Source organism: Zingiber officinale, chromosome 7A, assembly GCF_018446385.1.
Source record: "Zingiber officinale cultivar Zhangliang chromosome 7A, Zo_v1.1, whole genome shotgun sequence".
Taxonomy (NCBI): Eukaryota; Viridiplantae; Streptophyta; class Magnoliopsida; order Zingiberales; family Zingiberaceae; genus Zingiber; species Zingiber officinale.
In genome coordinates this window covers 130027428-130049933 of record NC_055998.1, presented here as the reverse complement: position 1 = coordinate 130049933, position 22506 = coordinate 130027428, and the positions used below count along the sequence as shown (strand labels likewise).

At 46.2% G+C, this 22506-nt stretch overlaps 4 protein-coding genes and 2 non-coding genes across 6 annotated transcripts; 3 read left to right on the top strand and 3 right to left on the bottom strand.

The window, feature by feature from the left end:
* Positions 1 to 7867: 7867 nt before the first annotated feature.
* LOC122002553 (NAC domain-containing protein 67-like) lies at positions 7868 to 9234 on the bottom strand. Its single transcript, XM_042557752.1, has 3 exons — positions 8953 to 9234; positions 8575 to 8864; positions 7868 to 8471 (listed from the first exon to the last, which is right to left on the bottom strand). Exons 1-3 carry the CDS (start codon positions 9137 to 9139, stop codon positions 8088 to 8090), a joined length of 861 nt encoding a protein of 286 aa, XP_042413686.1. The 5' UTR covers positions 9140 to 9234; the 3' UTR covers positions 7868 to 8087.
* A 901-nt stretch (positions 9235 to 10135) lies between these two features.
* Positions 10136 to 14993, bottom strand: LOC122002551 (probable apyrase 1). Its single transcript, XM_042557751.1, has 9 exons — positions 14453 to 14993; positions 13893 to 14021; positions 13756 to 13812; positions 13476 to 13568; positions 12216 to 12421; positions 11977 to 12065; positions 10792 to 11009; positions 10512 to 10701; positions 10136 to 10426 (listed from the first exon to the last, which is right to left on the bottom strand). The coding sequence occupies exons 1-9, from the start codon at positions 14744 to 14746 to the stop codon at positions 10308 to 10310; spliced, it is 1395 nt and encodes a 464-aa protein (XP_042413685.1). The 5' UTR covers positions 14747 to 14993; the 3' UTR covers positions 10136 to 10307.
* Positions 14994 to 15506: 513 nt separating this feature from the next.
* On the top strand, positions 15507 to 19055 carry LOC122002550 (zinc finger CCCH domain-containing protein 53-like). The gene is made up of 6 exons (XM_042557750.1): positions 15507 to 17187; positions 17261 to 17425; positions 17520 to 17705; positions 17791 to 17882; positions 17970 to 18309; positions 18387 to 19055. Exons 1-6 carry the CDS (start codon positions 16175 to 16177, stop codon positions 18541 to 18543), a joined length of 1953 nt encoding a protein of 650 aa, XP_042413684.1. The 5' UTR covers positions 15507 to 16174; the 3' UTR covers positions 18544 to 19055.
* A 624-nt stretch (positions 19056 to 19679) lies between these two features.
* Positions 19680 to 19753, top strand: TRNAI-AAU. The gene has a single exon. It is a non-coding gene; the product is annotated as a tRNA-Ile (tRNA).
* A 61-nt stretch (positions 19754 to 19814) lies between these two features.
* On the top strand, positions 19815 to 19888 carry TRNAI-AAU. Its single transcript has one exon. It is a non-coding gene; the product is annotated as a tRNA-Ile (tRNA).
* Positions 19889 to 20233: 345 nt separating this feature from the next.
* LOC122002549 (cationic peroxidase 1-like) lies at positions 20234 to 21950 on the bottom strand. The gene is made up of 3 exons (XM_042557749.1): positions 21421 to 21950; positions 21151 to 21345; positions 20234 to 20942 (listed from the first exon to the last, which is right to left on the bottom strand). The coding sequence occupies exons 1-3, from the start codon at positions 21628 to 21630 to the stop codon at positions 20370 to 20372; spliced, it is 978 nt and encodes a 325-aa protein (XP_042413683.1). The 5' UTR covers positions 21631 to 21950; the 3' UTR covers positions 20234 to 20369.
* Between the last annotated feature and the right edge of the window lie 556 nt (positions 21951 to 22506).

Below are 22506 nucleotides of genomic sequence, written 5' to 3'. Positions count from 1 at the left end.
CCTCAACTTTCGCCGAGGCGGTCAAGGTCACCATAGCGTACTTGAAGAAGGGTGGCCACCTCCCGGCGGAAATGCACATTCCCGCTTCCGATCTGGCGGCCATGATAGACGACATTCCGGACGGTTTCTTTAACTTCGAAGACCCCGAGTGAAGAGTGTTCCTCGTCTCTATCTCGTTTTTGCGTTTCTTACACCCAGCGTAGCCTTTTGTACTTGCCGTTCGACATGCTTTCCCTTTAATGCAATTATGTCTCTGCTTGCGTCTTCCTGATCATTATCCATAATATTCTTCTGTTTGCTGAACATTTATGCTTAGAGTCAGTCATGCTCTAAGTGTTCTCCGTCACGCGGCCGATCAGCTTAACCCATTAAACAAAGTCCGAACGGGAGGGCCTACTCGCTCTGCACGTATCTAGCCTGTGTAAAGTCAACAAACGCCAAGTATCGAAGGACCAGCGTCCGAGCGGGCCTAAATGTTTTAATATTTGTGGTTTCCACGGTTTCTTATTCCCTGATATTCATTCGTCCGCCCGGGGTATTTATAGTCGCCGGACCGACTCGATTTTTAACGACGGTGATCGTCGGTTTTCTGCTCGGTTTTTATAGACGCCGGCTCGTCTCCCGGTTTCCCGGCCGGAGGGTTTATAGCCGGTCGGCGCGGCTCTCGATCTTTAACGACGGAGCTCGTCGGCGCGGATATTTATAGTCGGTCGGCGCGGCTCTCGATCTTTAACGATGGAGCTCGTCGGTCTTCAGCTCGGGGATTTATAGACGCCGGCTCGTCTCTCGGTTTCCCGGCCGGAGGGTTTATAGACGCCGGACCGTCTCTCGATCTTTAACGTCGGAGCTCGACGGCGCGGATATTTATAGCCGGTCGGCGCGGCTCTCGATCTTTAACTCGTCGGCTCGTATTAGCGGATATTTATAGCCGGTCGGTGCTCTCGATCTTTAACGGAGCTCGTCGGTCTTCCGCGGGGATTTATAGACGCCGAGTCGTCTCCCGGTCCGGAGGGTTTATAGACGCCGGACCGTCTCTCGATCTTTAACGTCGAGCTCGGGAGCGGATATTTATAGCCGGTCGCGGCTCTCGATCTTTAACGACGGAGTTCGGGTCTTGACTCGAGGATTTATAGACACAGTCGTCTCATTTCCGTAGGAGGGTTTATAGGCGGACCGTCTCTCGATCTTTAACGTCGGAGCTCGACGGCGCGGATATTTATAGCTGGTCGGCGCGGCTCTCGATCTTTAACGACGGAACTCGTCGGCGCGGATGTTTATAGCCGGTCGGCGCGGCTCTCGATCTTTAACGACGGAGCTCGTCGACGCGGATATTTATAGCCGGTCGGCGCGGCTCTCGATCTTTAACGACGGAGCTCGCCGGCGCGGATATTTATAGCCGGTCGGCGCGGCTCTCGATCTTTAACGACGGAGCTCGTCGGCGCGGATATTTATAACCGATCGGCGCGGCTCTCGATCTTTAACGACGGAGCTCGTCGGCGCGAATATTTATAGCCGGTCGGCGCGGCTCTCAATCTTTAACGACGGAGCTCTTCGGTCTTCGGCTCGGGGATTTATAGACGCCGAGTCGTCTCCCGGTTTCCCGGCCGGAGGGTTTATAGACGCCGGACCGTCTCTCGATCTTTAACATCGGAGCTCGACGGCGCGGATATTTATAGCCGGTCGGCGCGGCTCTCGATCTTTAACGACGGAGCTCGTCAGTCTTCGGCTCGGGGATTTATAGACGCCGAGTCGTCTCCCGGTTTCCCGGCCGGAGGGTTTATAGACGCCGGACCGTCTCTCGATCTTTAACGTCGGAGCTCGACGGCGCGGATATTTATAGCCGGTCGGCGCGGCTCTCGATCTTTAACGACGGAGCTCGTCGGCGCGGATATTTATAGACGCCGGCTCGTCTCTCGATCTTTAACGACGGAGCTCGTCGGCACGGATATTTATAGCCGATCGGCTCTCGATCTTTAACGACGGAGCTCGTCGGCGCGGATATTTATAGCCGGTCGGCGCGGCTCTCGATCTTTAACGACGGAGCTCGTCGGTCTTCGGCTCGGGGATTTATAGACGCCGGCTCGTCTCCCGGTTTCCCGGCCGGAGGGTTTATAGACGCCGGACCGTCTCTCGATCTTTAACGACGGAGCTCGTCGGCGCGGATATTTATAGCCGGTCGGTGCGGCTCTCGATTTTTAACGACGGAGCTCGTCGGCGCGGATATTTATAGCCGGTCGGCGCGGCTCTCGATCTTTAACGACGGAGCTCGTCGGCGCGGATATTTATAGCCGGTCGGCGCGGCTCTCGATCTTTAACGACGGAGCTCGTCGGTCCGATATTTAAATCACCCATCCTCTTAACGACGGAGCTCGTCGGTCTTCGGCTCGGGGATTTATAGACGCTGGCTCGTCTCCCGGTTTCCCGGCCGGAGGGTTTATAGACGCCGGACCGTCTCTCGATTTTTAACGACGGAGCTCGTCGGCGCGGATATTTATAGCCGGTCGGCGCGACTCTCGATCTTTAACGACGGAGCTCGTCGGGCTTTTAAGCCTAGTTTGGACAACGTTTACCTGGCCGAACGACACAGGGTCTTCGGAATCGAGCCTTTGGCTCGTACAATATACCTTCGGCTGAGCAGCTCGGGGCCTTCGTCGTCAAGTGCTTGGCTCCGATAATTTACCTCCGGCTGAGCGGCTCGGGGCTTTCGTTTTTTCGAGCGTGCAGCTCGTTCAATATACCTCCGGCCGAATGGCTCGGGGCCTTCAATCCTTGAGCGTGCGGCTCGATCAATATACCTCCGCCCGAACGGTCCGGGGTCTTCCCATCGAGCTTCTGGCTTGACTAACATACTCCCGACCGAGCGGCACGGGCTTCCCATCGAGCCTTTGGCTCGGCTAATACACCCCGGCCGAGCGGCACGGGGTCTTCCCATCGAGCTTGGGGCTCGGTTAATATGCTCCCGGCCGAGCGGCACGGGGTCTTCCTATCGAGCCTTTGGCTCGGTTAATATACTCCCGGCCGAGCGGCACGGGGTCTTCCCATCGAGCTTGGGGCTCGGTTAACATACTCCCGGCCGAGTGGCACGGGATTTATCCCATCGAGCCTTTGGCTCGTACAATATACCTCCGGCTGACCAGCTCGGGGCCTTCGTAGAACTAACGGTTCGGCTATGAACACAGAATGCCTTGGGAATAATTTGTTTCCTCGATCCGTGGAGCCTTTCGCGCTGCGCTGGATTCGACTCGGACCATTTCCACATAGCATTTCCGAGCGGCCAACTGATCTCCTTGTACTTCACCGATCTTGTCCTCGACTGGGAATTTGATCTTCTGGTAGAACGTCGACACAACAGCTCGGAATTCGCTTAATGTCGGTCGCCCCAGTATCACGTTGTAGGATGAAGGGGAGTCGACCACCACAAAGTTTGTTGTCCTTGTTCTCCGGAGCGGTTCTTCCCCCAAGGAGATAGCCAGTCTTACCTGTCCGACCGGGAGAACCTCGTTGCCCGTAAACCCGTAGAGGGGGGTTGTCATGGGCAGCAGCTCGGCTTGATCGATTTGTAGTTGATCAAAAGCCTTCCTGAAGATGATGTTGACCGAGCTGCCAGTATCAATGAAGATACGATGGATGGTGTAGTTGGCTATCACCGCTTTGATAATAAGGGCATCATCATGCGGCACTTCAACTCCCTCAAGATCCTTGGGCCCGAAACTGATCTCGGGTCCGCTCGCCTTTTCTTGGCTGCAACCCACCTCATGGATTCTGAGCTGCCGAGCGCTTGCCTTTATTGCCCTGTGTGAATCTCCTCCGGTCGGCCCACCCGCAATAATATTGATTTCTCCTCGGGAGGTGTTGTTTCTGTTCTCCTCTTCCCGAGCGGACTGCCTAGGTCGCTCATTGGACCGAGAACGATCTTCATGCCTTGGAGGGGAACGCTGTTCGGGAGATCTCCTATATGTTCGCCGACCGGACTCTTGATGCCGCTGCCGGCGGTCGGGTGAAGGCGCTCGGCGAGGGCCACCCCGTCGTACGGGATGGGTGATTGAAGGCAGGCCCCGACAGTCGCGGGTGTTGTGGGAGTCAGTATTATGGAAAGAGCAAAACATTGAGGTTCATACCCTCTTTTTCCTCATCTTTGACTGCTCGGTCGCTACCTCTTGGACCACCGGGGACTTCGCATGATGTGCCCGGGATGCCTTAACTCTTGGTCCCCTTGGTGGCTGATGGGCAGCGGGCTGCTTCCGTTCGGCTTGGGTCGGACGTTCGGCATGAGTTCCCTTCCGTCGGGCAGCCTTCGCCTCTTCCACATTTATATACTCATTCGCCCGGTGTAGCATGTGGTCGTAGTCTCTGGGCGGTTTGCGAATGAGCGCGCGGAAGAAGTCCCCTTCCACGAGGCCTTGCGTGAATGCGTTTACCATTGTCTCCGAGGTGGCTGTGGGGATATCCACCGCTACCTGATTAAATCTCTGTATATACGCCCGGAGAGATTCTCTTGGTTCTTGTTTGATGGTGAACAGGCTGACGCTTGTCCTTTGATAACGTCGGCTGCTCGCAAAGTGATGAAGAAATGCCGTTCGGAACTCCTGGAAACTAGTGATAGAGCCGTCCAACAACCTCCGAAACCACCTATGTGCAGATTCCGATAGAGTGGTGAGAAATACCCGGCACTTTATGCCATCGGAGTACTGATACAAGGTGGCGATGCTGTCGAACTTCCCCAAATGATCGTCGGGGTCGGTCGTCCCATTGTAAGCTCCGATCGGCGGTGGTGTATAACGAATCCCGATGTATGGCTTCAGAGAACTGTCGGTGAACCTGCTCGGGCGGTGCGTTCGCTCGGGGAGCTTTGCCCTTCCTATGATCCCGAACGGGAGGCTCATCAGATGAAGATCCTTGCTCCCCGTGAGCGGGCGCGATTTCTGGGGGAGTACGGAAGAGTGCCTGAGGGAACCCTCCTGTTGAAACATATTCCGGGCGGTCTGCTTGCGCCGCCCGGCCTGCTGAAGCCGAGGTTTGCTGTTGCGCTCGCTCAGCCTGTGCTTTCTCCTTTTGCTGCGCCACTATCTTGGCTGCCCTCGCCTCGACTATAGCGTCCAACTCTTCTTGTGAGAGTGCCACGGTATGTATTCTTCCAGCCTCGTCCATTGCCTCTGCTCGGATGCAGGTGCGTTCCCACAGACGGCGCCAAATTGATCCTGTCCGAACCAGGAGTCAACGGACGCTGGGGATGTGGCGCTCCCTGCTGGATCCTCGAATGCTCCAGCGAACCTGCAACAAAACCGAGCCGGGAGGGGTGTCCCGGCGACGGCCTTCCGACGCTCAAGTCAGGCGAGGAATAACAAAGAGGTGGCTTCCTAGATTCAGACCAGCGTACCTCCGGTGAAGAAATGGAGACCTTATATAGACCTCTCGAAGGAGCCTGGGCGCGCCAATCAAAGCAATCACCTGCTTTCGACCATGCCCAGGTATGGGTCTGTCAGAAGGGCATCCATAAGGCCATACCGCTACTGTATCAACCTCTCCATGATGTAACGGCAAGACCCTCTATCGTGCAATCTTGTGTACGGCATAATCATCAGACATGCCTTTGCTGACATCCCATATCCCGAGCCGAACGAATAGGCCGCTCGGCTAACCTTTGTATCCTCGCCCTTTCCCTGGCCGAACGGACCACCCGCTCGGCCCTTCGGTTCCAGCCGGGCAGACACCCGCTCGGCCATTCAGTCCTCCCGCCTTGGCGTCGGAAACCCAAGCCTATGGCTGGGTTATCTCTGACTCCGCTCGGACCTGCTCAACTGCTTAACGCGGCCATTACCCGCTTAGTCAGCCCTCCATCCGTCCTCAGGATGGGACCCTTCAGGAAGTGGGTCCCCCATTCTTACCGCCGGATCAGTTCCTTTATAAAGTCAGTATAAAAGAAACGACCTCTAATGGTCCTACTCAATACACTCTAAGTGTACTAGTGTAATTATATAGTTAAGATAAACTACTACCTAATTACACTACGACCTTCCAATGATTTGTTCCTTTCCATCTTGGTCGTGAGCTACTGTTTATAATTTATAAGGAACCGATAACATGATCTTCTGTGTGTGACACCACACACCATGTTATCTACAATATAAATTAATTGAGCAACTACATTTATCATAAATGTAGACATTTGACCAATGTAATTCTTATTTCTAGATAAATATTTATACCAAAAGCTAGGCTTTTAGTATACATCCTAATACTTATGTTCGACCAGCCTTTATCTGACCGATCGTATATTAAGACCTTTGTGAGGTTAAGTGTCTTTGAGTCCGGTCGGACTTTGTTCGACCAACGTACATAGAGAGACTTATGCTCAATTGACCTTTATCCAACCGATCGTATATTAAGATCTTTGTGAAACTAAGTGTCTTTGAGCCCGGCCGAACTTTGTTCGACCGGACGTACATAGAGAGTCTTATGTTCGACCGACCTTTATCCGACCGATCGTGTGTTAAGATCTTTGTGAGGCCAAGTGTCTTTGAACCCAGCCGGACTTTGCCCGGTCAGGCATACACGGAAAGTCTTATGTTTGACCAACCTTTATTTGACCGATTGCATATTAAGATCTTTTTAAGGCCAAGTGTCTTTGAGCACGACCGGACTTTGCCCGGTCGGGCGTACACAGAGAGCTTTATTTTCGACCGACCTTTATCCAACTAATCGTATATTAAGATCTTTGTGAGGCTAAGTGTCTTTGAGCCCGTCGAATTTTATCCGGCCGGGCGTACACAGAGAGTCTTTTGTTCGACCGATCTTTATCCAGCCAATCGTATATTAAGAGATCCATAAGACTCAAGTGCCTAGAGTTCAAACGGTCTTTCATCTGATCGGGCTCCTTTGAGCCTAATCAGCTTTTTATTGCCCAAGTGCATTATTTCTTTAGTTTCAGAGTAAAACTCTAGAGTCCTTATACTTGATTGGATGTGTATCCGACCAGTCTTATCTGAATACCCTACTTTAGAGCCGTGCAAGCAGGACCCAAGAATTTTGATACTGGGTGATTAACAAGACCAAGTGCATAATATTATTTTATCATAACTTTGACCGTCACATCATTTTAATTTTGACTCATTATTTTTTAAATTCGCTTACTATAACCTGTATCATAATACAATAATTATGTGCTAAATGAAACAAAAATATATATCTAATTTACACGCACCGAATCTAAACCACATGGCATAAGAAATTTATTCCCCAACAAAAGAATAAGCAAGTTTTGATCCCTCACATCTAAGAAACCCATCTGGTTTCTCATAAAAGACTCGATAGATTTCTCTTGGCTATTTAGAGTATTCATAGTCGTAAATTTTTAAAGAGATTTATACTCTGCCATATTAGTATCATATCAAAAATTAAAAATCTTATTTCTTTAAAAAATCACTCTCTATTATTATAAAATTTTTCTCTTTTAAAAATTTCATTTTTTTAATTTCTCTCTTTATCCTCTCTCCATTATTTTTTTTATAAACCTGGTCCTAAGATTTTGATACAGATCTATAAAAAAAACTATAAATCCCACCTATATAATGAAAAAGGGATATAGTAGAAAAGGAATTTATATTGAAAATTTTATAACATAAATTAGATGATATAAACTTTTCACTGCAGATATCCTTAGTGAAAGGGATCTAAAGAGGTTATCCTTAGTGAAAGGGATCTAAAGAGGTTATGATATAATATAGAGGTGTGGTTGATCGTGTTGATTTGTATTAGGGCGAGTCATGGCTTAGGGTCGTTACTGGTATGAGTTGCATATTATGCGAGGTTACTTTTGTTGGGAAAACAAAATTATCACTAATTAAAATATAAAAAAAATTATCACTAATTAAAATATAAAAAAAATTATCACTAATCTTCATCCCTAATATTTCAACATATTTTAATTAAAATATAAGACTATAAATTCTAAAAACAATGGTGGAAAACAAAAACGAATGCTACATTACACTACCCCTTTTCTCATCCACTCTTTCCTAAGCTCCTAACCCACCCTTATAATCTATAAACAAAACAGAGTTCTCTGTTTTCTTACCACCCATTTCATGTCAAAATGGAGGCAAGCTCGACTTCGACAACGGAGAGAAGGTCGACGGGAAGTAGGAGTCTGACTGGTTCAGCACATCAATGGATTCGATGCCGGCGAACGGAGTGTGTAAGTCGTCCAGGAACATCCAGTCGGTCTCCTCCTTGAGCTGCTTTTCGTCCAGCGTCAGAAATTGATCGAATCCACTGTGGACTTCAGACGGGCGATATTGCATTAGATCGTCGAGGTCGGGAGGGAAGCCTTCGTGCTCGATGTCGGATTCTGGGGTTCGAAGGCTGTCGGAGTTGGTCTCCGATGACTCAGCGGCGGCCTCGGTTTTGGGGTTCTGCATTTTCTCCCAGCTGTTCTTCTTGTTGTACAACCGGCACAGCACCCAATCGTCTAACTGGAATCAAGAACGATCCTTCTTAGTTTAGTTTTTTCGAAATTGTATTTTCCAGCGAGAATTGGAGTAAAAATTTGATTTTTAAGATGGCGTGGTGACTTACTCGCAGGCCGCCGCCGCCCTTTTTGGTCGGAGAGCGATTCGAGTCGGCGATCCGGTACTCGTGCATGATCCAGTCCGTCTTAACGCCCCGCGGCGCCTTGCCGTGGTAGAAGACCAGGGCCTTCTTGATCGCCACCGCCTTGCCGGTCCCTGGCGCCGCCACCGGCTTGTCGGCGCCCGTTGCCTTCCAGTACCCGCTCCTAGCGGCCCGGTTCGGCCGCGACCCGTTCGGGTACTTCCGGTCCCTCGGCGTGAAAAAGTACCACTCCCGCTGCCCGAACAGCGCCTTCTCTGCTCATCGCCGCCATCAATTAGCACAAATCGAAAGCTAAACGCAAGAAAATTACCATTAAAATGGGATTTTTAATTGAGCTCCTACCTGGAAGATCCCACGGGTTGTACTTATAGAGGTCGACCTCCGCGATGATCGGCACTGGCAGTCGCTGGCTGGCTGTCTTCCTGCAGAGGTAGTGCACGACGAGCTCCTCGTCCGTCGGGTGGAAGCGGAACCCCGGCGGCAGGTTCAGTTCCGCCTCCGCGTCTCTCCTCCTCGCCACCACTCCCATTTCTTCTCTTAATCGAAGTCTCTAAGCTTCTCCGGTTCTCCCCTCTCTTTTTTTTTCCGCTGAATTTGACGGCGAATGAAGCAGGCGAGAGCGGAGTAGATATAAAGCGGCAACGAGAGCGAAATCTAGTGGCGTTGGAACGTGGATCTTGCGGCTCAAGAAAGCGCCACGTGGCGAATGGGAGGAAGCCGGGAAGGAAGCTTCGTTGCAAACGTGCCGAATCGGAAGGGTCAAACCGTCAAAGGCCTGTTCGGTTCAGCAGTCAAAACAGGTATGGATACGTTGAACGTGTCGCTATCAGGCTGATGTCACGGAGTGCATAATCCAAGGTCGACCAACCGCAGGTGGACCAACCGAGACACGTGGTGGAAGTAGACCGCTGGTTCGGCGGACCTCTATCTGCAAAAGATTCCACGCCGAGCTGGCGATCTGGAACGCTCACGTGAACCACGTGACGCGACTAACTCGTGTCGGAGATTTTTGACCGCGACGTGAGCATGGACCGCCCGGTTCGATTTGGTTTGAGATTACATTGGTTCATTGAATCAGAATGTTCATAGGTGGCTTTAAATTGGTTCGATGAACCGAAATGTGTATGACGCGTGTAGTGTGTGAGAAATGTGAATTTTGTTAGTTTAATCTTTCCCCATCGAGTTGTTGACGTGAAAAGGCCTTCCAGAAAGAACACGTGTCGGAGTTTGTAGTAGTATCATTCCCTTATGGGGTTGTGTTTACTATCATCGATGAGGGAGGACTTGACGAATAATTTTTTAGTGAAAAGGTTTCGCAGAGAAATTTAAATTCACAAACAAAACTCCCCTTCCTCTCAAGTAAACGGACCCTAACATACAAGCAACTTGACTAGCAACTAGGAAGAGAAGCTCCAACAATTTCTGTCAACATCTAAAAGACGAAGTACATCAACAGATTGGTGTACGTGAATGGGCTCGTTAATGGCAAATCAACAATAAAATTCATACAATTTGAATGCGATAGTTGAACATGAAAATCTATAAACCGAAGCTCTGTATATCTTTTATTAAGTCGCCATCATAAGCTAATGAATCTTAATGCAAAAATAAAAATACAAAAAAGAATGTGATTTATATCCCCAATACTCCTTCCTGCAATATGAGGTCAAGAATTTACTTGAAATTATCCCAAAAGCTTATGATGATGATGATGAAGCTACTTCGATAGCACTGCCGAGCGGCCATGCCGCCTCAACTGAGGCATCACCGTATGGCACCTGCTTAACCAGTGTAATATCTTGCTGTGCATCTATGGCTGCGGTAATAAGAAATAGGAGTTGAGAACATATTGCGGAACCATAACGAAACAACAATTGCCCATGGTTGTTAAATGCACGTACCAAACCCATCTACTAGTAAGGCGTACTGGTAGGCGAGATCCATGCACAGGTAGGGAAGGTTGTCCGCTTGAACAAGAGGAAAGGCTGCCTTTGCATCCTCAACGTTCAACTGGCAAGCACGCATTGCGGCCTCCTCGAAGTCAGCAGGTTTAACATTACTCATTGGCTTGTCGCGATCTATAAAACCAACCTGATGAGGACGAGACGAAGATATGAACTTGTGGAGGACCAGCCGTGTATACATTTGAGTTGTAAGAAAAACATTGTGTAAGAGTGTTACCTCGGCAGCACGGTCAAAGAAGAAAGATGCTACAAATAAATTTTTCTGCCCATCTCCACCCCCACCATTCCAGATGCCACCAAATGTACACTTCATGTGCGTGCAGGCTGGTTCATTGTTCCTAAGAGCCTTAATTGCATCGTCCTTGCATTTGGAAAAGCTGGCACCGGACGATGAGGCAGATGCTTTGTATGTCTTATCACCATATTTGTATGACCCTTTCAAGTGACAAAAAATGGAACTTGTCTAGATGTGATAAAAAGGGCTTAGGCTACTGAAGATGTACTAACCATGGAGAAGTTATCAATGTGACAAGTTTATATAGCTTATCAATGGATATGATTTTCCAGTTTTGGTGGCTTAATTATGACAAGTTGGCAACTGCAAATCCGAGTACAAAATCCACAACCAAAATAATCTCAAATTATAGCTATATGTGAATCACACATTCACATTCTGCAGAAGGATTGTTAATCCAATAAAACATCCAGCATCAATTGGTTTATAATACAGTATAGGCTATGGAAATTCAGGTCGTAGGTTGGTTAATGTTAAGTAGATCATGTAAGAGATAGGAATCATGTAGAGAAATATGGACATGGATATACTGACCAGCTTAATGAATTGAACAGCTAACTTTGGCTTTCTTGATAATGATGAGATGTGATAAGCACCTATGTTCCTTACATGTGTCTACTAGTTTAAACTGATAAATGATACAGGTAGGATTCTTCGCAACCTACACAATAGGTATATGTACTAGCTAAAAATATGAGCAACTTCCTACCAGAATATTTTCCCATACAAAATACATGTAACATTGTCTGCTATTTAACAATGTCTTGTATAGCTGTTTCTACTAAAAAAAAATCTTCAGAATTCAAACGTAGAAGTGGTATTCACAATGAAGCCCCATTCATGAGTTTTAAAATAATTTATAAACACGGGAGAGTGCAAAAGTAACATGGTCTTTCCTATGATTGAGAGGAAACATGTCATGGCAAAAATAGTTTACTGGATTGTGCTTTGCTCAATGGAAAACATAGAAGACAAGTAGAAAAAATGCTTCAAAACTGTGAAATTATTTTTAAAATAACCATTAAATTACTTCCAAAATATAAGTGGAGGAAAAAGAAGAATAAGCAGACTAGAATATACAATGTTAATTATGTGTATATAATATACCATGGTAGCCACCCAATATGCAGTTGTTGCCCTCATCAGTGACTTTCAGAATCTCAGCACGAGATGCTAATAGACCAAAGTGCAGATAACTGCAAGGAAGACATTGAGTTAATTTAGCCTACAACACAACTATGACGATCTAAGATTTTAAATGCACAATTAGTTCAGAATCATTACTGATTTAACTCTGTAACATCACAGAGAAAATCAGTTCTGACAATTAAAAGAAATGGTCATACCTGTGGACATACAAGTAGTATTGAGTTCCTTTAAGAAACAATTTCTGTACGTACGAATCCTCTCCATTCAAGGCTTTTGGAGCCTTTTCATCATCCCCTTCTGAAATGGCATAAGCCATTTGAACAGACCCACCTCCTAAGTCAACTACTCCAACTGTATTTGCATAAGATTTTCCAAGTCTTCCTAATAGATAATTAATTGTCACCTAAAAAAATCATTTCTTTTGTAAGACATAAAAAAAACCATATATGTCAAATAGGAGAACAATATTAGATGGAAGTCAAGGCATCAACAATGTTGACCTTGTATGACTAGATGGAGTTGATAATGTCAAACATGCTATAAGATAGAATACAAGAAAATTTGAGGTAATAGAATGAAAGAAAGTTACATGTTTGAGTAGTTAAATACTAGATAACTATTTAATATCTTGTTAATTCAAATCTATACTTACCATTAAATTATATAATTATGAAATGAGAAAGCTAACAGACAAAGGACCTGTTCAATATTTATAGTTAATCTGTAATTATTTTTGGATAGATACTCCAAATATAGAAAATTAAAAAATCCACGTCAGTTGAAGCTTTTGACACTACAATATCTTACATAATCCTAGATGTAGATTGAAGAGTAAGATAAGTAAAAACGTACAAGAAGGTAATTAAGTGTCCATTTACTTGGGCAGAAAGTAAGGGTGAGGGAGAGAAAGAATAACAAAATTGCATATGGAGCTCTATTATTTGTATATCAAATGGAGCTCTATTATCTGTATATCTTTTATAGCACTTCCCCTCCAACCTGCATATCTTCAACACAAGTAAATGAACTGTAAATATCAAATTTATATATATTTCAAACAATTTTCCATATATTTCAGAAAAACAAGTAATGCAAAACTATATAAGCATTACAATTAGTCTGACAGCTTTAACATGTCTACCATGAAGTCATGGGCTATAATTGTAATATCCAGAATGGGCATTGCCACTCAAGGCCAGTAAAACATCCACAACTTTCAAAGATCTAGTTTGCAAATAAAATGTTAGCTAGTGTAATTTAAAAAAAAACAAAGGACACTTTATCTATTATTTCTATGTAAAACCATAAAAATAAAATAGAATGTCCAATAAATCTCTGTTAAAGGTGTCTTGCCAATTTTGCAAAATATTCAAAAAGATATAATACTGCCTATCTCTGCTCAGAACAACGTTGTGAAAACAGAGTTTGATAAACATATAAAGTTGCAGTAGGCATACCCATTGAAAAGCACCTTCCTGAGTTCCATCAAGAACAGTCACCCAATCTGGCTGGAACTTAAGTGAGCTTTTGTGCTGAAGAAGTTCTCTAACCTGTGTAAATGAACCAGAATAAAGTGACAACATAAAATTTAAAATTAGTCAAGTAATTCAAGAAGACAGTTTTAATGTAAGTAAATCAAATCTTATCATTAAGATTTATACTGGTATTTATAAAATGATTGAAAATCTTTTTCTGATTAGCATTAGTATTAATAAGGAACAATGCTGGTATTTATACCGCTTGCAAAATTCGTTCTGACGTTTCAGTTCCCAAATTTCTAAGACCTGCAGTAGCCTTCAAGAGCATTATTGAAAGAAGTAAGTCCATAATTTAATTTTGATGCATTGTCTATAGTAGAAAGAAGCGAATAGTACCCCAACTCTGACAGGTGTTTTATTTCGCAATTCCTTCGGAACAACACTCTCTGCTTTTTCCAAGAGTGGAGCAAGTGAATCTGCAGCCTGTTGAGGATCTTCAGCATAAGCACTCAAACCTGGTTTTCTCTGCGAGTAAAAGTAATTAGTCCAGAAAAGATGTATGTTGGAGGTTGCTTCATACTAGTAACTTATACTACAATCCCTTACTTTCTAATTTTTCTTCTTGAAAAAAGTAGTTAGTCCACAAAAGTTGAATGTTGAAGGTTACTTCATACTTGAATCTATTTCAATGCCTTATTTTCTAACTTTTAATTGTTTCATTATTTGTTAAGTTCAGAGTCGAAACATATAGTTGATTCATCAGCATTTTTTTCCTCATAATGTTGTGCATCCATGTAAGACTAGAACCCGAATCTCAGATCTAATTTTTTTTTTTTTTTTACGAAATCAACTCTGAAACAATCAGTTCATGCTTGAAATGCTTAGAAAAGTAAAAGCCGAGTAAATTAAAGAAAACACATGATATATAAAAAAAATAGAGAAATTTTGATCATTACTTGTTCAAAGAGCTCCAACTCGTCCCCTATGTGCATGAGATTCAAATTCTCATCGAAGCAGTAGACATGAACCCGACTCCCGGAACTCCCAGCGTCAAATATAACAGCGTAGCTCTTAGATCCCGCATACCCTCCAGGCCTTTGCTTCGTCCTGACAACGGCGATGGTCGTGGGAGTGCGAGGCATGAGGAACAGGAACAAGGAGAGCAGGAAGAGGGGCACCGTCACGGCGAGGACGACAGCGCGATATCGATGGATCTTGTCGGGGATGGACTCCTGCCGCGCTCTCTTCATCTTGGCCTCGAGATCCACGGGTTCGCGGCTGAGTTCCGGTGCGGACGGCGACCGGTACCGGATGAGACCGTTGGACGCCGACGCAGGCGCCGGCGTCGGCGCCTTCAACGGCGTCTCTTGCGACGGATCCAGCTTTCTTACGCGGAATGAGAACGAGAGAGGAACGCGAAGGCGACGAGGTGGAGATCGATCTCCGTCGCGATCTCGCTTGCTCGCACTCAGTTTCTCCCTCCCGATCCAAATTGAGGTATTAAAGCACGAAGTTTTACAAAAATAAATTCAATTTTCTCCTACAATCTATTAAATTTTTATTTCAGTCCATTAGACTTTTAATGTTAGGCGAATTTAAATATGATAAATTTTGGGTGCAGGCAGAAAAGTTTCAACGTATTCTTGAGGTCACTAATAGTTTCTTTTACTTACGTCTGTAGTCTATCATCTTTTTGTTGGCATGTTAATCTACTAGTTTCGAGTCTACCTCTTCCATAACCTCTACCATTGAATCTATCTCTGCCTCGGCCTCTACCGCTAAATAAAAATTACTAAAATTCGATTATTACTCTGATAGCGAGACTACCATCACACGTTTTTATAAGAGGACATTTCTTTTAAATTTATAGTTCATTGTCTTTTCTATGTAAATTTATAATAATTTGACTAAACTTGTGAAGAGTTTTCATGACTCCGACAATCAAACTAATAATTGAGGACTGATGAAGCCAGACATCTGTCTCCGGCGGTGCTATTTTTTTTCCTCTATTGCAGACGGCAGTCGAGTCGATCAAGAGGATCCAAAGCTTGAGTGATGGCTATGCTGCTGAGGAGGTGTTTAGGGTTGATTGGATGAAAATGGACAAATGTATAAAGAAATTCGGACTCTCCAAATTAATCGATTGAATACACGATGCCAATAACTGCAAATTGGAAAGGACAGGGGGAGGACCAGAACAGCAACAGGGAAAATGGTAAATGGCCTCCTGTCTGTGACCATTTTGGTGGTAAGGCTACAAAAGATAAGCGCGAAGGTGTTTGATCGATCAAAGTGACAATCTGAGCAGATTGAGATCCATCACAAGCTCTCGTCACTGTCCAAGTTGGGGGAGGAAGAGAGGGGTGAAGTAATTGCAGGCGGTGGCGTTGTTGGCGACTAGAATGAAAAAATCTTCCTCTTGCATTTGGGGATGGAGTTGACAGCTGCCGAGAGCATTTAATTAAGAACCACAACATGAAACCGAAGAATGAGACGGAGAAGAGTTTTGGCAGTTCCTTCTTTCTACTCATTACTTCTTCACTTCTCCGGTGATCTTCAATTAATGGCAGCTCCTCTGAGCTAAGCTCGGGTTTTAATGCCTCTGATTGGCTGCAGTGTCCCGAAAAGGGAACTAGAAGGCGTGAGGTGTGCGCTCCGACCAAGGAAGTGATTCCGCCATGGACGCTTACGAGGCGACAAGGATCTTGTTCGCCAAGTTGCGGAGCTTGGACCCGGAGAACGCCCATAAGATTATGGGCCTGCTGCTGCTGCAGGAGAACGGCGAGCAGGAGGTCATCCGCCTCGCTTTGGGCCCCGAGACGCTCCTCCACGCTCTCGTTCTTAGGGCCCGGAAGGAGCTGGGCCTCGCCGAGGCCGCCTCCGCCGCCTCTCCTCCCCCTTCCCCTTCCCCCTCCCCCATTCTACTCCGCCAGAACTCCAACTCTGGTCTGTTTTCCCCCTCTAATTGGCCTGCGTCTCCAGCTGGGTTCTCCCGCTTGAACAGTGCTAATGGTGGTTTCAGCGGGTCACTGGACAAGCGCGTTTGCTCTAAGAATGTCAACGCGTCGGGTTTCTCTGTTGGCGGTGGCGGCGACGGCGACGCTGACCTTGCTGATGAGTTTCACCTCGACCAGCTCGCCTTCTCGGGAGGCCTCAACCCCTCGCCTTATTGCAAACACACGCTTTCCGTCGCCTCCAAGCTCAGTGGCGGCGGCGACGACGTGTTCCACTCCGACATCGACTGTCAGAGCCCTTGTAGCAACGTCGACGCCGTTGGCTTCCATTATGGGATGGGACTGGGGTCCAATCGCTACCGTCATCAGCAGATTGCCCCCGTTGTCAACGCCGCTGCCGCCGACCTCGATCTCGGCGACAACGCCAGCGGTCTCGGCTTGGAGCCTGGCCTCTACTTCCCTCGGCGCTACTGCAAGAGCGGCGCCGCCTGCCGATTCCTCGAAGGCCTCCCAGATAAAGTCGCAACGAGGGTCAACACCAAGATGGGCGCGACGGTGGAGCAGCCATGCCAGGAGTCCTTACTAAGGTCGAAGAGCCAGAGTATGCGCGGCGCTTCGCAGCTCAAGGCTTCCGCGTTCCCCTACTCTCCGTCGGGCTCCGTTCTTCCGTCCCCGTTGTCGCCCTCCACCGATCCCCTCAACCTCTTGCTTCAGCAGCAGCAAATTGAGAGCCAAAGGTACCACCTTTTCACATCTAAACGACTGTAATCTTTTTGCGACGTCTCTTAAAGGCGTCCCAAATCTCCACAGGGCAACCGCCGTGGCGGCATCGCTGATGCTGGCAACCGACGACGCCCACAATTTCCTCAGCAGATCAAGAATCGACTTGCTGCTGAATCCTAGTTCCAGGCAGATCTACTTGACCTTCCCAGCAGACAGCACCTTTAGGGAGGGCGACGTCTCCAACTACTTCAGGTCGGTGATAACCTCCTTCTTCCGATCCTTCCTACTTGTTCGTGGAGTTCTCAAATTCCATTCCTAAAAGACATCAAACTCCTGGGATTTGTAGCATCTACGGACCAGTACAAGACGTGCGAATCCCCTATCAGCAGAAGAGGATGTTTGGCTTTGTGACCTTCCTCTACCCGGAGACCGTGAAGTTGATTTTGGCGAAGGGGAACCCTCACTTCGTCTGTGAGTCCCGTGTGCTTGTCAAGCCCTACAAGGAGAAAGGCAAAGTGCCCGACAAGTTCAGGTACTCTTCAAGAGATTATCCCCCTGTCTCGATCTGTTCAAGATATTGCTAATCCAATGGCGTTCGTTTGCACTCTTGAATTCAGGAAGCAGCAGCAAGCTGAGAGGAGCGACTTCTATGGGTGCACGACTCCTACTGCCTCGGATGCTAGAGAAGCCCGAGACCTTGATTTGCTCGGTTAATCTCTTCATTCGTTCTTTCTTTTTCCATCGTGCTTCTCCATTCTCATCTCATGAAGTATTTGTCCTGCGTGTTACACATCAGGAGCAAGGATGTTCTGCAACAGCAGCAGCCAGGAGCTGTTGCTGAGAAGAAAGCTAGAGGAGCGACAACAGGCAGCAGAGGTGCAGCGCGCTATCGAGCTGCAAGGGAGACGATTCATAGATCTGCAACTCCTCGCCCACGAGAACCGAAGCATTTCTTCGGCTCCTCTCGCCTTCATCAACTCCCTTACATCCTTCGCCGCTAATCAGCCCGTAAACAATGTGGACAGTAGCTGCAATTGTAGCACCAATAGCAGCAGCAGTAGCTCATTGAAGAATGACAAGGAAGAATCTGCTGCCATGGCAGCCTCCTCCAGTGACGATAGTGAATTTCAACCAAGGTTAATTACAGAAGAATGTGTTTGTTACGTTTTCATTTCGATACAAAGCTTCATCTTACACCATAACTTGGCTGCAGCGTGGAGCACAATTTGCCAGATAGCCCATTTGCTTCACCCACCAGAAAGTCTTCCTCCTTCATGCTCGATCTGTTTAACAATGGCGAAAATCATGTTAGAAACAGCTCCAGCAACGGCCATCTCCTCGGCTCCACCACAACCTCACTAGATTTCTAGGTAATCGATAAAAGAAACAGAGAAAGAAAGGCATTACAGTTGGAATGTAACCTGAAAGAGTAACAGTAGCCTCATTCATGCAAGTTGATAGTGAAACGCAGGGAAAGAGAATTTTTTCCTTTGCCTTACAGTTGGAAGTTATAGACGTTATCAACTAATGTACGCATCAAATGGCATACAAAGTCACAGAAACAAAGAGAAAGAAAGCCAGAGATAATTTGTGTAGCCGAAAGATTGGATAGCAGCATAGGTGTAGGACCAAACACATGGAGGGCAAATGGAAAAAAAAAGAAAAGAAGAGGTGTTGGAGCTGTTTCATGCATGGTGCATGCATGTTCCTCCTCCTCCTCCTCTGCCTTGTGCTACAGGGGCCTTTGCTTGTCCTCTTATCGCCTTTGATGAGCCAAAGCCAACGCTCAAGGGTTCACAAAAGGTTCTGCTTTCTGATTCCTGTTGTCTCTCCTCTCTTGCTTTATCTTCTTTATGGAATACTATTTCTCTTTTGTGAATCAGTGTACGTGTGTGTTGCTTTTGTTTCTGTGTGACAAGGTTTTCCAATGGGCATGGTTATAAGGACCAAGCAGTAGGTTTCCTTGCTGTTGAGCATGGTTGTAACTTGTAAGGACTAAGCAGTAGGTTTCCTTGCTGTTGAGCATGGTTGTAACTTGTAAGGACTAAGCAGTAGGTCATTTATGGCCAGTTTATTCCAGAGGATGGGAGGAATGACCCTGGCTTATGACTGATAAGTATATGGTCTGATCCTTTCTCGGGATATGACTGATAAGCTGGTGATCAGGCCACATACTGATAACCAGGTTGTGAGCTCAAATCCGAGCAGCCGACAAACTCGTGAGCAGACTGCAAGCTCGTTGCTAGGCATCCGCTGCGATTTTGGAACCATAATCCAACACGAGTGGAATTGGAAAAAAATCCGTTTAATTCTTGTGCGAAAATGGCAATCAGTAATAAAAAGAATTCCATCTGACTTCCATTAATAATAGTGGGCTAACATGAACCACTCCTTCATTTAATTTCACGATTTGAAATATTTAATTTAAGGCGGCACGATTAAAAGTGGTTCAATTTTATCAGATTAAAATTTATATAATCTTAAATATTACATTTGGAATCAAAACGGCCTATTAGCTCAGTTGGTTAGAGCGTCGTGCTAATAACGCGAAGGTCGCAGGTTCGAGACCTGCATGGGCCATTTTAAATTTTTTATTTATATATTTTATATATTAAAATGTATTAGAAAAACATAATAACATGGCCTATTAGCTCAGTTGGTTAGAGCGTCGTGCTAATAACGCGAAGGTCGCAGGTTCGAAACCTGCATAGGCCATTTAATTTTTTATTTTCTATTTTAATATATAAAATATATTACAAACATTAACAACAAATGCCCATTATCTCAGTTGGTTAGAGCACGATTCGAAAGCCGTGTGTTCGAGAGCTGCATGGGCCATTGGAATTTTTATTTTAATAATTTTTATTTATAATTTATATAGAATTTAAAAGCATTGGTTTATTCTCAATGTCAACCGTGTTTAGTTCGGTTGGTTAGTTCTTGTTAATAACACCGTTGGGGTTCAGTGTTCAAACTACAAAGTTGTTCATTTTTTGTCTTATAATGTTTATTCGAAACATAAAAAACTACATATAAATAATGATTTTTACAATCACATGAAAACATCGCACTCCTCCACACTCTTTGCTAGCCGTCCGATTTGACCGCGATTTGAATGAGAAAACAGAGGGGAGGAGAAGGGGGGAAAATTGAGCCCCAAACATTGTGCCGAAACAGAGGAAAGAAGAAGAAGAATTCATCGGCGATTCACCACCCGGCAGTTCTCGCGGACCTCGCCCTCTCTCCCTGTCAACGGCTTGATGCTCCCCAACCTCACCATCGCCTCCCCGAAGCCCTCCTTGAACGCCCCGGCGTCCTCGGCGTACCTCTTCACCAGCCGGTCGATCTCGCTCCCGTCGCCCTTGAACAGCTCCTGGTCCGTGTGGAGCATCCCCTTGCGCTGAGTAAGCATCTGGTAGTACCCCGCGTCGAACGCTGCGGGGGTTTCATCCAGCGGCGACAGCTCCTCGTCGTCGCTGCCGCCCGCCGCCCGGTGACACTTCGCCTTTAGGGATCGGGCGAAGTCGGGGTCGATGGTGGAAGTCTCGTTGTAGATCCGGTTGCGGAGGGTCTTGCACTTGGCGAATCCGAGGGTGTGCGCCCCCGAGAGGAGGACGAGGTCCTCGGCGGAGAGGTTGTGGGCTTGGAACTTGGAGAGCATTTCCGTCAAGTTGGAGAACGGCGACGGGATGTTGGAGTTCGCCTCGGCTTTGCTAGCGCAGGTCGAGTCTCGCCGGCCGAGGAGCACTTCGTAGGAGCTTCCACCTAGCTGCAAGTGCAGGCGCCTTAAGTGTTCGTCAAAAGTTCGCTGTGAACTTCCTTCATAAAGAAGGTTAGACCTTGAAACTTCAAATCTGTTAGTCGCATTTTTTTCAAGAATAAATTTTTCCACTCAATTTTTTGTTTTGGGGGGAAAAAATGGAAAATCTGAATCAATGCCCTCGTTATGTGATTGGTTAATGTGTTCAAATCGTTACCGCTACTACCGAGTCCCTGGCGGCGATGGCCAAGATATCAGCACAGGAAACAACATTTCCAAAGCACGCAACGTTCAACGTAGCTTTTATCTCGTCCACCAGCTCAAACCCTCGCAGAGAATTGTTGTTCGGCGCCGCCGTCTTCTCCCCGACCATAGTTGGCGAGTCATCCAACAACACCGAGCCATCGCAACCCTGCTCAATCACCAAGACACGACGTTATTTTTTGCATCCATTGCATTTCTCCAAATACTTAACCTGCAAGCTTACCTTGGCGAAGCAGTCATGGAAGTGCAACCGCACCAGCGACGCGCCCATGCGTGGCTGAATCCCAACGACCGTCTCCACCATGACTCGGATGGTGGGCAGCGCCTGTGGGCACATGTCGTCGTAGTAGTCCGGGGTGAGCTTCCTGTGAGCTTGAGTTGCAGGGAGTATGATCGCAGTGATTAAGGTGAAGTATAGTGTCCAGAAGAGCATAGTTGAGCAGTTTGTTTGGAGTATGAAGCAATTAACTCTAAGAAGGTGACTCAATTATCATGGAGAAAAGCCAAAAAGGTGCTTGTGCTTAAATAGGTGTTCATCATGTGTTGGACCGAGAACCAGTTGTTTAATGAACCTACCGTTTACATAAAAGTCTGTGAGCAAGCATATGGTACATGTCAAGGTAGGTGAGGGTTTCTTCTCGAATAGCCATCAGCATACCTCTCTCTACCTGTTAAGGATTTTTACAAGTTTCTTTGATACTCGAAACCTCTAGGAAAGCCTTGCTGTTGAGAGGCCTTTCCTTGAAACATAGAAGCTTCTGAAATCAGCTGTTCTGTGAGTGATCCTTAAATAGGAGGGAGCAACTTTATATAAAGTATATATTTTCAAATTGGGTTGGTTAAGATGTAATCAAATCTAATGAAAGTTGGTCTTGATGTAAGGAGATATTAAGTGACTTACTCTGTTTTTCCTTCTATTACCTTCCAGTAGAATAGTTTTAAATCAATTAGATCAAAGCTCGGTGCCTGGATTTTTTTTTTTTTTTTTTTTTGCATGCTGGTCCAGAGCCAAAAACACTTCCCCTGGCTAAATAGGATAAATTATTGGTAGTAATTAACTCTGCAAACAGTCGAAGTGAAGCTGGAAATTTAGGATTGATGGCAAGGTAATTGTGTGCATGTACTAGACTCAATGCCTGTGGTAGTCTAGTAATAAACCAGGCTAGCTGCCCTCTCCCTCTACCATATATGATCATGCTTGAACTCTATTAGATTAGTTTATCCATCATTTATACACTACAATTGACTTGATTGGATATTAATATTATGATGTTTTAAAGTTAGGTTGATGTTAGCTCCATACTGTGTA

What these genes read in the sequence shown, in the direction of transcription:
- LOC122002550 (XM_042557750.1), top strand. Translation starts at nt 16,175, where the DNA reads ATGGACGCTTACGAGGCGACAAGGATCTTGTTCGCCAAGTTGCGGAGC. An exon ending in CAGCAAATTGAGAGCCAAAG is followed by an intron (nt 17,188 to 17,260) that starts GTACCACCTTTT and finishes AAATCTCCACAG; the next exon opens with GGCAACCGCCGTGGCGGCAT. An exon ending in GACGTCTCCAACTACTTCAG is followed by an intron (nt 17,426 to 17,519) that starts GTCGGTGATAAC and finishes TGGGATTTGTAG; the next exon opens with CATCTACGGACCAGTACAAG.
- LOC122002553 (XM_042557752.1), bottom strand. Translation starts at nt 9,139, where the DNA reads ATGGGAGTGGTGGCGAGGAGGAGAGACGCGGAGGCGGAACTGAACCTG. An exon ending in CAACCCGTGGGATCTTCCAG is followed by an intron (nt 8,865 to 8,952) that starts GTAGGAGCTCAA and finishes GGCGATGAGCAG; the next exon opens with AGAAGGCGCTGTTCGGGCAG. An exon ending in AGGGCGGCGGCGGCCTGCGA is followed by an intron (nt 8,472 to 8,574) that starts GTAAGTCACCAC and finishes TCTTGATTCCAG; the next exon opens with TTAGACGATTGGGTGCTGTG.
- LOC122002551 (XM_042557751.1), bottom strand. Translation starts at nt 14,746, where the DNA reads ATGAAGAGAGCGCGGCAGGAGTCCATCCCCGACAAGATCCATCGATAT. An exon ending in AAACACCTGTCAGAGTTGGG is followed by an intron (nt 13,813 to 13,892) that starts GTACTATTCGCT and finishes ATGCTCTTGAAG; the next exon opens with GCTACTGCAGGTCTTAGAAA. An exon ending in TCTTTGACCGTGCTGCCGAG is followed by an intron (nt 10,702 to 10,791) that starts GTAACACTCTTA and finishes CGTCCTCATCAG; the next exon opens with GTTGGTTTTATAGATCGCGA.
- LOC122002549 (XM_042557749.1), bottom strand. Translation starts at nt 21,630, where the DNA reads ATGCTCTTCTGGACACTATACTTCACCTTAATCACTGCGATCATACTC. An exon ending in TCCATGACTGCTTCGCCAAG is followed by an intron (nt 21,346 to 21,420) that starts GTAAGCTTGCAG and finishes GTGATTGAGCAG; the next exon opens with GGTTGCGATGGCTCGGTGTT. An exon ending in CCAGGGACTCGGTAGTAGCG is followed by an intron (nt 20,943 to 21,150) that starts GTAACGATTTGA and finishes CTGCACTTGCAG; the next exon opens with CTAGGTGGAAGCTCCTACGA.